The sequence below is a fragment of the Rhinichthys klamathensis genome, unplaced genomic scaffold (genome assembly GCF_029890125.1).
Source record: "Rhinichthys klamathensis goyatoka isolate OS25496 unplaced genomic scaffold, OSU_Roscu_1.1 h1tg000004l_1, whole genome shotgun sequence".
Lineage (NCBI taxonomy): Eukaryota > Metazoa > Chordata > Actinopteri > Cypriniformes > Leuciscidae > Rhinichthys > Rhinichthys klamathensis.
The window spans coordinates 4,151,220-4,164,862 of NW_026606557.1; the positions used below are offsets into that span (position 1 = coordinate 4,151,220).

The 13,643-nt window shown below is 44.0% G+C and overlaps 1 protein-coding gene across 1 annotated transcript; it reads right to left on the minus strand.

Annotated features, from left to right (window-relative positions):
- Nucleotides 1-1,675: 1,675 nt before the first annotated feature.
- LOC130084976 (transcriptional regulatory protein AlgP-like) lies at nt 1,676-6,802 on the minus strand. Its single transcript, XM_056250520.1, has 4 exons — nt 6,524-6,802; nt 5,834-5,971; nt 5,092-5,567; nt 1,676-1,690 (listed from the first exon to the last, which is right to left on the minus strand). The coding sequence occupies exons 1-4, from the start codon at nt 6,606-6,608 to the stop codon at nt 1,676-1,678; spliced, it is 714 nt and encodes a 237-aa protein (XP_056106495.1). The 5' UTR covers nt 6,609-6,802.
- Nucleotides 6,803-13,643: the final 6,841 nt, after the last annotated feature.

Sequence of the window (13,643 nt, forward strand, 5' to 3'; positions counted from 1 at the left end):
CTTATAAATACTGAAACCATTACAACACTCCCTGGTCCCTTTTACCAATCCTCTTGAATCCTCTTCTGTAGAGTCCGGTCAGTGTCCGGTGATGCTGACAGTCGTGCCATCCAGTCGAGGATGTACTTCTGATAGAGACTGCTCTGGAGGACATAAATGCTGTCAATTTCCTTGTGGGCCTGCATGTGTGCCACCTGTTTTCAGTGAGTTTTAATTAATGATGGATGCTAGAGGTCTCCCAAAAGAAACACTGAAAGTTTTTACTCAGACGTTGCTAGTGAACTTCACAAATAATTGCAAAGAAGCTGCAAGTAATGCATTGAACTAAATATGAAACTTTGAAGTAGAAAGACTGATATATATATATATATATATATATATAATATATATTTATATTCAAACCGTAAATGAGACCTTCAGCATTCAGTGATGTGTTCTGTCGTGTCTTCATAACAGCAAAGCCAGGAGAGTGTCCAAGCTCCAAAACTGGAGGAGGAAATTGTGCCAAGTTGTGTTACTATGACAGTGACTGTCCGGACAATGAGAAATGTTGCAGCAATGGATGTGGACGTCAGTGTATGGCTCCATATACAGGTAGTTGTATTATACTTGTTTATGGAGTGTTTGGGTCAGCTCCCCACCCCAGTGTGTCTTTTATAATTCTGTTCTCGTCATCCTACTCCATGACAAAAATAACTGCAATTTAGCACACGTAGCACAGTTTCACAGAATAGCTTTACAAAATGAATGATGAATATTTAAAATACAATTCACTCTGAAACACTTGCTATTCATGATTTGAGTTTTGTGCCGAATGCCACTGAAAGAACCGACTAAAGATGACTATCTATATCCCTGCAGTGAAGCCTGCGGCCGAGCCGCCAAAGCCTGCAGTGAAGCCTGCGGCCGAGCCGCCAAAGCCTGCAGTGAAGCCTGCGGCCGAGCCGCCAAAGCCTGCAGTGAAGCCTGCGGCCGAGCCGCCAAAGCCTGCAGTGAAGCCTGCGGCCGAGCCGCCAAAGCCTGCAGTGAAGCCTGCGCCCGAGCCGCCAAAGCCTGCAGTGAAGCCTGCCTCCGAGCCTCCAAATCCTGCAGCCGAACTGCCAAGGCACCCTGAGTGTGCCGGACACCTTGGTCATGGCCACGGCGGTCACGATCGTCATGATGGCCGCCACGGTCACAATGGCTGCCACGGTCGCCACGATGGTCACGGCCGCCACGGTCACGATGGCCGCCACGGTCACGATGGCCACGACAGTCACGATCACCACGACAGTCACGGTCACCATGACGGTCACGATCACCATGATGGCAAATGTAAATCGTGACATTGCTTTTTGCGGAACTCATGCTGAAGTTCTTTTACAGATCAATTCAGTGCTTTATTCGTATAGAATGTTCCCTGTTTATCACCAAATAAATCTTATATTTAATGAAATGTTTTTGATCTATTGTAGTTTTTGGTACAAAAATAAATTTCTGTGGAGTACATGTGGTTATCCTGTGTCGACAGAAGTGTTTCATCCTTCGTATAGTCAAGGAAGTTGATTTATCCTGTCTAATCAGGGAAGGTTGTGTTAACGTTGTCCCCTGCAATGCCAGAGAGTCATTCTCTGTATAGTAAGGAAGATTTATTCTCTGCTCAAACAGGGAGAGTGAACTGCTTTTACAGTTCATGTTAAGGTGGTTTATCCTGTGTCAGGAAAAATCACAAAGGAATGCTATGTTAATCCCCAACCACTGAGAAATCAAGTGATCAGTTCAAATCATTGTTAGGACAGCACATGGACTCAATAGCGACTAAGTCAGATTGGATTTAACAAATAAATCTGGTAGGGTCTGTTGAAAAATGCCAGAGGGTTTGTATGTGGAATTTTCCTTTTCCAAATCAGTGGTTTCAAGTTGCAATCCTTTTTAATTGCTTTGCCCAGTCCTGTATTCCCTGTCCTTGTATATAGACCTATAATGCAGATTTCTGCTAAACTTAAACCATTAGTTAGTTCACATCTTCTACCAGGTGTGTTGATCATCTCGTTCGCCCCATGGACATTCTAGGTGTGTTCAACATCGGCTGCGGCTGGATGTAACCGATTGGCGAGAGTTGCCGCGGGGAGGAGCTGCAAACGGAGACGTGAAGTCGGACAATTTCTGGTTCCCGTAGTGACCGCTCACGTGGTGTTTGCATACTTTACCACAGCTGAAGTGAAATAAATGCTATATTTGCCAAATAAACATATTTCAGACACATTTTCATTCAATACTTTACTGCTTCATACAGCATCTGTTTGAACAAGAATAAAGTTCAAAATAAGCCTATATCAATGAAGTGGAGTCAATGTTTTTTAATCAGTTTTATTTTGATAAACATGACACAATATAACATCGCGACTACATGAAAAGACTGTTTACTGTTATAAAAAACTGATTTGTGAGCTTTAGTGGAACTAAAGGTGTGAGAATAAACACGAAACGCACATGATCGTTGTCATGAGGTGAATCCGGACAATCGTGGAACAGTTGTGTCGTCATCAGAGCTTGTGCAGCCGCTCTTGAGAAGCTGCGCTGGCTGAGTCCTCCGGCTACTCTCGAAACACTCTCGCGGTACTTTGATGGCGTACGTCACAGTCATGTGGCGTCGGCGCTGCATCAAGTCGGACAAAATTTCTTACCGGCATGCACAGCCGGCATGCGTCAGCCGCCGATCGGTCTGCGCAGAGCTGCATGAAGTCGAACACACCTTCTATCTTCACCAGGGTGACTCTTTGTGATCCGTTGCAATGGGCTTTCCCTCATTGGTGAGGGAGGTCCGTTACTAGTACACGCCCTTGATCCCTCACTTCATTTCATGCTGTGTGGGGTTGTTGAGGCTGGCTGGTGTAGCTTAAAGTGAGAGGCTTGGAACCAGATGTCATAATCTCCAACCATTTTTCTGATCAAATTTTTCTTTGTGTAGCAAATTAGCTTGTTAATAAAACTTGTTATAATTGATTATGAATATTTGGATCAGTTAATCGGGTTAACTTGATGTAGCTACATTAACATGACAACCAATTACTCGGTTCATCCTGTGAACACTCAAAATTGGTTATTAATTCTAAGATATTTACATTTCCAGGGCATGGGCAATGTCTTTCTTACTGTAGAGTACTATTCAGAGCCTGTAGCCAGAAATCTATGATTAGTGACTCCAGATATGACCTTGAGACACGGACAACTTTACGTGTGATATGAACAAGACTTTATTAACTAGACTAAACATTTAAACTTAGTCTAGTTACATTAAGTTTACTAAGGGAAAGAGAGCTGAAGCAGAATACAGGAAAGCAAGAAGTTATAGCGTTGTTTGATGTTCAGCAGATCAACAGCCTGAGCAAACCACCAGTTTAGTTCTAGCACGCCCTTCTTACAAAGGGGTAAGGATACTTAATGTATCAAATAATGAGACTAAGTTTGATACTTGCACGTCTCGTCCATTTGAATTAAACTGTCCTGATGCAATTTGTTGAGGCTCCAGTTGATCTTTGCTGATGTGGTCTTGATGAGAGAGGACCAGTGGGAGTCAGAGGATCTTTGGTGAATGGAAAGACAAGGCCGCAGCCTGGCGCAAGCTTGGGGGTCCTTGGGAGACTTCTAGTTCAGCATCATCTTCACATTAGGACTTCTCAGGAAGGACCAAGCCAAGAGAGTAAGAGAGCAAGAGGTTAAGCAAGCTAAGAGTGCTAAGAGCAAGAGCAGCTAATCTTGTGATCAGTGATTTTTTTAAAGCGTGAAGATGTCAGACCCTCTGGAGGTGTGTGAGCCAACAAGAAGTGTTCCCTTTGGAGGGAGTTTTTACGACCCATTGTGTTCTAGCAGAGCATTTGAATGTTTAATTTCATTGGGTTTTTAAGAAAAGAATCTTCAAAATTCGTATAATTCTAATGCGGTATAAAGTTAGCAAAACGTAATGTAAATTAACAAATGGGGGACGAAGATTGGAGTTTATAGAGACCAAACATATGATTTTGGTTAACCATAGTATGCAAAGTCTGAAACATTAACCAAACAACGTAAAGGAAAATCATGAGATGAGAAAATTAGATACATGTTTATGCATTTCTCAAGTGGATATATATAGAATATATAGGATTAACAGGGTTAATTTCTCCTTCTCAGCAAGAATTAAGTGAGAGTCACAACTCTGAAAATTCCTTTGGGGTTGTAAAACGTATCAGTATTAATGTGTCCTGTAACAGGACACCAGGTTCTGCCAGTGGGTAGACTTCATTTGTGATGTTAGTTTTGGGGGAAGTTCCACAGACCTTTGATGGGAGAGTGAGTTTGCTGGATTCATTAAATATGAATAATTTGTGTGTTTGATTGGTCCACTCCAGACGCTACACACGACTGTAACTATTTACTTTGGAATTAACAAAGCATTGGCACATCTTAAAAAAATAAGATGTGGCGAGAATTCTCAAATCAGCCAAGAAATTTGAGTCAATTACTCAGTTTTTAAAATAGCTGCTGGTTTGATAGAATTATCTAGAAGATTGTTTTTAAGGTGTTACACAATTTTGCCACTTATCTTTCTAGTATGCTGGAAACTGTAGAATCCATCTAGATCTTTGAGATCCGTAAAGAAAAATCTTCTGTGTTGTCAAAACAAAATACAAACATAAGGGCGACAAATAATTTTCCCATGTCAGAACCAAACTTTGGAATGACCTCCCTATTTATGTAAGGTCAGTAAAGTCACTATTGAAATGTAAGGCCATGTTAAAAGCACATCTTTTAAAGACTTCCTGGGCATCTTCATATGATGGGTGTTTGATCATTACCTTGTCTTTTTTTTTCTCTGTACTCTTATTTGGGTTTAGTTATTGTGAAGCACTTTGGGCAACAGCTGTTGCATTAAATGTGCTATATAAATGAAACTCTTTAGGCAAATTAATTTGTTTATCTTTTTTATTTTTTGTTAAACAGGGAAATCACTGGTAAAAATCAACACTGTTAACTGCATGCATGGCCACTTTCTTTATGTCCAGGAGGACCCCCCTTAGAACCAGGACATTGGGCATCAGGGTGAGTTTTTTGACAATTTTCAGCACATACTGCAGGCTTCACTGGTTCGGCCACAGGCTTCACTGGAGGCTTTGCTGGTTCGGCCACAGGCTTCACTGGAGGCTTTGCTGGTTCGGCCGCAGGCATCACTACAGGCTCTGGAGGGCCCCTCTTGGGGCCAGAACATTGGGCATTAGGGTGAGTTTTTTGACAGTTTTCAGCACATACTGCAGGCTTCACTGGAGGCTTTGCTGGTTCGGACGCAGCCATCACTACAGGCTCTGGAGGACCCCCCTTAGAGCCAAAACATTGGGCATCGGGGTGAGCTTTTTGACAGTTTTCAGAACACACTGCAGGCTTTGCTGGTTCAGCCACAGGCTTCACTGCAGGCTTTGCTGGTTCGGACGCAGCCATCACTACAGGCTCTGGAGGACCCCCCTTAGGGCCAGAACATTGGGCATCAGGGTGAGTTTTTTGACAGTTTTCAGCACAAACTGCAGGCTTTGCCGGTTCAGCTGCCGACTTCACTGCAGAGATTCAGATAGTCAGCTTTAGTCAGTCCGTTTAGTAACATTTAGGTCTTAGATGTACAGCACATAACACACAAAGCATGAACAGTAAGTTTTACTTACAGAAAGAATTTTATTTTAAGTATTATTCATCTATTAAATTTGTAAAGCAATCCTTTGCTTGAAACGGTGCAATCGGCTCAATACTTTTGACACATAACGATAAAATAAGACCAACTGATATAACGAGAAAGCCGACTCAAACACTAATAGTACATAAATACCTGTATATGGATCAATACACTGACGTCCACATCCATTGCTGCAACATTTCTCATTGTTGGGACAATCACGGTCATAGGAACACAACTCAGCACAATTTACTCCACCAGATTTTGTGCTTGGACACTGTCCCGGCTTTGCTGTGATACAGACACATAACAGAAACATACAGTAAATGAGGCTTTCAGCATTCAGTGATATGAAAAAAAGTGGTCAAATATGAGAATAGGTTTTACAAGAAAATACTAGTTCAGTCTTTCTACTTTATAGCTTCACATTTAGTTAACATTGTCCTCCAAAGCAGTCTCGATCACAAGTAGATCCTCCACCACGGCACGACCGTCAGCTTTACCAGACACTACAGGAGTGTTTTTGTAATATTTTCAGTATTTGTAAATCAGGTGTTTTGCAATGTGCGTCTCAAACTTAAAAATATTTGTGTATTTATCTGCTTCAAATCAAGTAGAAATACCATTTATAACTAAATTGTCGATTAGTTTCAAGACAGAGTGCCGTTACAACCTACCCCACTATTAGTGAGGTGTTATAGAAGCACAATGCAGATAGAAGATATCCAGTTAATTTGTTCATAAGTTTACTTTTACAACTAATTGTACTGTACATCATATTTTGTAAGGAACTTATTTATGCATTTATTCGGGCTGTGTAATGAAGCTAAAAGATCTTCTCACCTACGACTCCAGCATGGTTTGTGCTCAAACATGCAGACAGACACAATAAAACAACACTCAACGAGCAGTACACTCGAGATGTCATCCTCTCAACCTGTGATCTCACAACAATCAACTCTGCTAGAAGATGCACTGAATTAGTCAGCCAGGGGGGACAGTGAGGCACACAAAACTACACTGAAAAGATGTGCTGCTGAATCCCTTAAGATAAATTGCTGTCTAAAGATTTATAGATCCAAGGAAGTCTGGGTAACTGCAACCCTGATGAAACTCACCTGCGTGTAGCTTTCTAGCCTAATCTTGAAGACCTTGATTAGCTTGTTCAGGTGTGTTTGATTAGGTTTGGAGGAGTGGAGCTGCGTTCACGCCATATGACATAATTAGAAGATGATTGAGTGTTACTATGGCAACACTATCAACGACAAGGGTCAGGTGGTACAGCGATCATGTGGTACAAGTCGGAGCTCTCCGAAAATTCCAAGTCTACAAGTTGTAGTTATGAATAACCTCTTACACCTAAACTCTACAGGAAAGTGGATCTCTACTGGCAAAAATCTGTGTAGAATATGAAGAGACACAGCAAACACAGACACAGGTGCATGTCTAGAATTTGAAACCGAATTTGTCAATTGCTGATTGACTTGCGATGCGGATCCAAGTAATTTCAAGCAACTAGGGAATACAGCTATTTTGATATTCTCACTCTGCGCACGAGGTGCAGACGAGGACACAGACGCCTCGCTGCTACCCATCGCTGGAAGTCTCTCATTGTTAGCAAGCCCATCGGGACCACAGACAGCGAAAAAGCCATCATGCCCAAAAGAGTCAGGTCCTGAACAATACCAAGGTTCCCCTGCGAAACTGGGCTAGGCACTGATAAAACGCCATTATCATTCTTTCCAAGAGCATAGCGCGGTATGCCACGGTCTCTCCTGAGATGGAATCAGCTGGCTTTTGGCGTAGATGATTCTGGACCCCAGATTTGTGAAACGAGAAGTGAGCATCTCGTTGTCCCATTCCGCACACTCCCGTGAGTGAGCGCATATAAGATAGGCATCCAGATAAGCAGATATTCTGAGCCCATTGTGTCTCAGCACTGATAAAGCTGCCTCTATGCACAAGCTGAACCCGTGCAGAGTTAGGCTGAGCCCGAATGGAAGAGTAAAAAATGTGTACACTTCGCTCTGAAAGGAAAAACTGATATATTTCCTGTGCGCAGTATAGATGCTTATATGAAAGTAAGCTTCCTTGAGATCACCCCCGCAGACTGTGTGAGCGAGAGCATTGTGCTCACGACTGAAACTCTTTACTTTGGAATTAACAAAGCATTGGCACATCTTAAAAAAAAAAAAACCAGAATGCTGGCGAGAATGCTCAAATCAGCCAAGAAATTTGAGCCAATTACGCCGTTTTTAAAATGGTTGCTGGTTCGATAGAATTATCTATAAAGGCTCGTACACACCGGGACGAATATCGGCGCGCGTTATTCGGCAGCGTTTTTCAACGCGTTTTTTGTGTTCACACACAAGCGATTTTCACTGACGATGAGCCGAGTGAACATGCAAATTCATTCCCTGACATTAGATGGCGCCCATTTGCTCTGCAATACCACTCCATAACATTCTCTTTTATAAAGATTTTTGTAGTCGCTGTTGTGTTTGTCATATAGTTCTTAATGTTCCGACACCAACGAGACCAGCAGCTCTACATTCATCTTGCCTTGCATCTTCCTCGTCTTATTTCTTTCCGGCAGTGTAGATGCTACTTGGCGTATATCTTCTTCGCCGTTACGTATGTGTGCTCGGCAAGACCGTTTTGTGTTTGAGCGCCCCCAAGTTGTGTTTTACTGTAACTTCAGAAGCACCAGACACGTGAGCAAAAGCGCCAATCTCATTGGTCGGATAGTTTTTGACGCGACACGTCAAACTAAAAAAACTAACCCGAGGCGTTTTTTTTTTTTAAATGACGCTTTTACGCGTGCCGTTTTTCGTGTCGGTGTGCACACTCACATTGGCGCCCTTTGTTTAGTCACGAGGCGTTAACCGTCGGCGAATATCGCGCGAAATTCGTCCCGGTGTGAACAGGCCTTAAGATTGTTTTTAAGGTGTTACACAAGTTTGCCACTTATCTTTCTAATATGCTGGAATTTTAGAATCCATCTAGATCTTTGAGATACGAAAATAAAAATCTGTGTTGTCAGAACAAAATATAAACATAAGGGCGACAAAGAATTTTCCCATGTCAGAACCAAACTTTGGAATGACCTCCCTCTTTCTGTAAGGCCAGTAAAGTCACTATTGAAATGTAAGGCCATGTTAAAAGCACATCTTTTAAAGTCTTCCTGGGCATCTTCATATGATGGGTGTCTGATCATTACCTTGTCCAAGGTTTTTTTTTTTCTCTGTACTCTTATTTGGGTTTAGTTATTGTGAAGCACTTTGGGCAACAGCTGTTGCATTAAATGTGCTATATAAATGAAACTCTTCAGGCAAATTAATTTGTTTATCTTTTTTTTTTTTTTAAACAGGGAAAACATCAATGGTAAAAATCAACACTGTTAACTGCATGCATGGCCACTTTCTTTATGTCCAGGAGGACCCCCCTTAGAACCAGGACATTGGGCATCAGGGTGAGTTTTTTGACAGTTTTCAGAACACACTGCAGGCTTTGCTGGTTCGGCCGCAGGCATCACTACAGGCTCTGGAGGGCCCCTCTTGGGGCCAGAACATTGGGCATTAGGGTGAGTTTGTTGACAGTTTTCAGCACATACTGCAGGCTTCACTGGTTCGGCCGCAGGCATCACTACAGGCTCTGGAGGACCCCTCTTAGGGCCAGAACATTGTGCATCAGGGTGAGTTTTTTGACAGTTTTCAGAACATACTGCAGGCTTTGCTGGTTCAGCCACAGGCTTCACTGGAGGCTTTGCTGGTTCGGCCACAGGCTTCTCTGGTTCGGATGCAGGGATCACTACAGGCTCTGGAGGACCCCTCTTAGGGCCAGAACATTGGGCATCAGGGAGAGCTTTTTGACAGTTTTCAGAACATACTGCAGGCTTTGCTGGTTCATCCACAGGCTTCACTGGAGGCTTTGCTGGTTCGGCCGCAGGGGCTGTGTAATGAAGCTAAAAGATCTTCTCATCTACGATTCCAGCGTGGTTTGTGCTCAAACATGCAGACAGACACAATAAATTAACACTCAACGAGCACGAGCTGTACACTACAGCAGGCACTTTGCGTTTGCCTGCAAGGCGAAGAGATCTACGGCAGCCCTGCTGTACATCCCCCAAATCCGATCCACCAACTGCGGTTGGAGTACCCATTCTCCCTATCACGAGTTTCCCCTTGAAAGAATATCCGTTCCTAAATTTTAGGACTCCCGGTATGTGCGTTGTGCACAGTGAGCTGAAGTTGTGCAGTTGCAACGAACGCGTTCCCCCTTGGCTGTTAATATATGCCACCACTGTTGTGTTGTCTTCCCTGACCAGAACATGAAACCCTTTCAAGAATGTTTCAGGAATGATTGGGATTAACTCCAACATATTTCTGTGAAGTTTGCGAAGCTGGGACATCCAGCTACCATTTACCGATCTGCCCTGAAAAACAGCCCCCAGCCCGTCAGGGATGCATCCGTTGTAACTCCTTTTTTCTCAGAGAAACGCCCCCGAGCAGAACCCCGGTCTGGAATAAGCGGGGGTCTCTCCACTGATGAAGAGCCGTCCCGCACTCCGCGGATATTCTCACTCTGCGCACGAGGTGCAGACGAGGACCCAGACGCCTCGCTGCTACCCATCGCTGGAAGTCTCTCATTTTTAGCAAGCCCATCGGGACCACAGACAGCGAAAAAGCCATCATGCCCAAAAGAGTCAGGTCCTGAACAATACCAAGGTTCCCCAAAATCAGCGAAACTGGGCTAGGCACTGATAAAACGCCATTATCATTCTTTCCAAGAGCATAGCGCGGTATGCCAGGTTCTCTCCTGAGATGGAATCAGCTGGCTTTTGGCGTAGATGATTCTGGTCCCCAGATTCGTGAAACGAGAAGTGAGCATCTCGGTGTCCCATTCCGCACACACCCGTGAGTGAGCGCATATAAGATAGTCGTCCAGATAAGCAGATATTCTGAGCCCATTGTTTCTCAGCACTGATACAGCTGCCTCTATGCACATGCTGAACCCGTGCAGAGTTAGGCTGAGCCCGAATGGAAGAGTAAAAAATGTGTACACTTCGCTCTGAAAGAAAAAAACTGATATATTTCCTGTGCGCAGGATAGATGCTTATATGAAAGTAAGCTTCCTCGAGATCGCCCCCGCAGACTGTGCAAGAGCATTGTACTCACGTGCAGCGAATTTGCTCTATGAAATATTAATAATCAATCATAACTTGTTATAATTGATTATGAATATTTGGATCAGTTAATCGGGTTAACTTGATGTAGCTACATTAACATTACAACCAATTACTCTGTTCATCCTGTGAACACTCAATGGTGATAAAGAAAAGGCCGCAGCCTGGCGCAAGCTTGGGGGTCCTTGGGAGACTTCTAGTTCAGCATCATCTTCACATTAGGACTTCTCAGGAAGGACCAAGAGAGTAAGAGAGCAAGAGGCTAAGAGAGCTAAGAGAGAGCAAGAGCGCTAATCTTGTGATCAGTGATTTTTAAAGCGTGAAGATGACACACCCTCTGGAGGTGCGTGAGCCAATACGAAGCTGTCCCTTTGGAGGGAGTTTTTATGACCCTTTGTGTTCTAGCAGGGCATTTGAATGTTTAATTTCATTGGGTGTTTACGAAGAGGAATCTTGCAGCTGTTGACCTCAACTAGGGATATCGTCGGACGGTGGAAGGAATACTTCGAGGATCTTCTCAATCCCACCGACACGTCTTCCAATGAGGAAGCAGAGGCCGAGGGCTCGGAGGTGGACTCATCCATCACCCAAGCTGAAGTCACCGAGGTAGTTAAGAAAAAGCTCCTCGGTGGCAAGGGACCGGGGGTGGATGAGATCCGCCCTGAGTACCTGAAGTCTCTGGATGTTGTGGGGCTGTCTTGGCTGACACGCCTCTGCAACATTGCGTGGCGTTTGGGGACAGTACCTCTGGAATGGCAGACCGGGGTGGTGGTCCCTCTTTTCAAGAAGGGAGACCGGAGGGTGTGTTCCAACTACAAGGGGAAGAGTAAGGTTTTTCGTCCCGGTCGTGGAACACTGGACCAGCTCTATACCCACTCCAGGGTGCTGGAGGGTGCATGGGAGTTTGCACCAATCCACATGTGCTTTGTGGATTTGGAGTAGGCCTTCGACTGTGTCCCTCGTGGCGTCCTGTGGAGGGTGCTCTGGGAGTATGGGTTCCAGGGCCTTTTGCTAAGGGCTATCCGGTCCCTGTACAAGCAGGAGCTTGGTTCGCATTGCCAGCAGTAAGTCAGACTTGTTCCCGTTGCATGTTGGACTCCGGCAGGGCTGCCCTTTGTCACCGGTTTTGTTCATAATTTTTATGGACAGAATTTCTAGGCGCAGCCAGGGCACTGAGGGTGTCCGGTTTGGGGACCACACGATTTCGTCTCTGCTTTTTGTGGATGATGTTGTCGTGTTGGCCTTATCAGACCAGGACCTTCAGCATGCACTGGGACGGTTTGTAGCTGAGTGTGAAGCGGCTGGGATGAGAATCAACAACTCCAAGTCTGAGCCCATGGTTCTCAGTCGGAAAAGGGTGGTTTGCCCGCTTCAGGTTGGTGGGGAGTTCCTGCCTCAAGTAGAGGAGTTCAAGTATCTTGGGGTCTTGTTCATGAGTGAGGGAAGGATGGAACGGGAGATTGACAGACGGATCGGTGCAGCTTCTGAGCCCATGCTTCTCAGTCGGAAAAGGGTGGTTTGCCCGCTTCAGGTTGGTGGAGAGTTCCTGCCTCAGGTAGAAGAGTTCAAGTATCTCGGGATCTTGTTCATGAGTGAGGGAAGGATGGAACGGGAGATTGACAGACAGATCGGTGCAGCTTCTACAGTAGCACGGTCGATGTACCGGCCTGTCGTGGTGAAGAAAGAGCTGAGCTGCAAGACGAAGCTCTCGATTTACCAGGGGTAATGACCGAAAGGACATGATCACGGATATAGGCGGCCGAAATTAGCTTTCTCTGCAGGGTGGCTGGGCGCTCACTTAGAGATAGGGTGAGGAGCTCGGTCACTCGGGAGGAGCTCAGAGTAGAGCCGCTGCTCCTCCACATCGAGAGGAGCCAGCTGAGGTGGCTCGAGCAGCTGTTCCGGATGACTCCTAGACGCCTTCCCGGGGAGGTGTTCCGGGCGCGTCCCACTTGAGGGATTATGTCTCCCAGCTGGCCTGGGAACGCATCGGTATTCCCCCCGGAAGAGCTGGAGGAAGTGTCTAGGGAGAGGGAAGAAGTCTGGGCGTCTCTGCTTAGACTCCTGCCCCCCTGACCCGGCCCCAGATAAGCGGAAGAAGATGTATGAATGGATGGATTATGATATTATTTTTATTTCTAAATTTTATTTTTTTAATATTAATTGATTTAATTTGTATCTATTTTTATTTAAGTATGCATTGTAAGCATTCATCTGTGAGACAAATCAGTTTTATACATCAAACTCAGCAGTACACTAAAAACAGGTGGTTATGTTTAATGACTTTGTGAATAGAGTTTAATGAGTGTGATAAGTTTAATTTTTTTTCTAATAAATATCTCTACTGTTTTTATACGTTCACGTTAATTCAATGTCATTTCCACAACACCCTGTCATTTCCATCACCACACACATTTTTTTTAAATATTTAAAAAGTTCTCATCACACATTAAAAATGTATCCACAATTTATGAGATCATGCTCTACTTAATATAGAAATTCAAGTTCTATATTTTCAAGTATTTTCTAATAAGCTCATGCCCAAACCAATATTACATTTTAGAGTGTGACAAGTGTACAGTTCAGAATTTGGTCCTTAGGGCATTTAATTTATCTCATTGACAAATGTACATAGTGGAAAACTAGTTACAAAAATGATCTTTGACAATTCTTGAGTGGCATAAGTTATTCTATTTTTACATAACAGCTGTATATTGAGATGTGGTGGAAATGACATTTGTTCATGGCAGATCGGAAAAAAAATAAAAAAATTCTCTT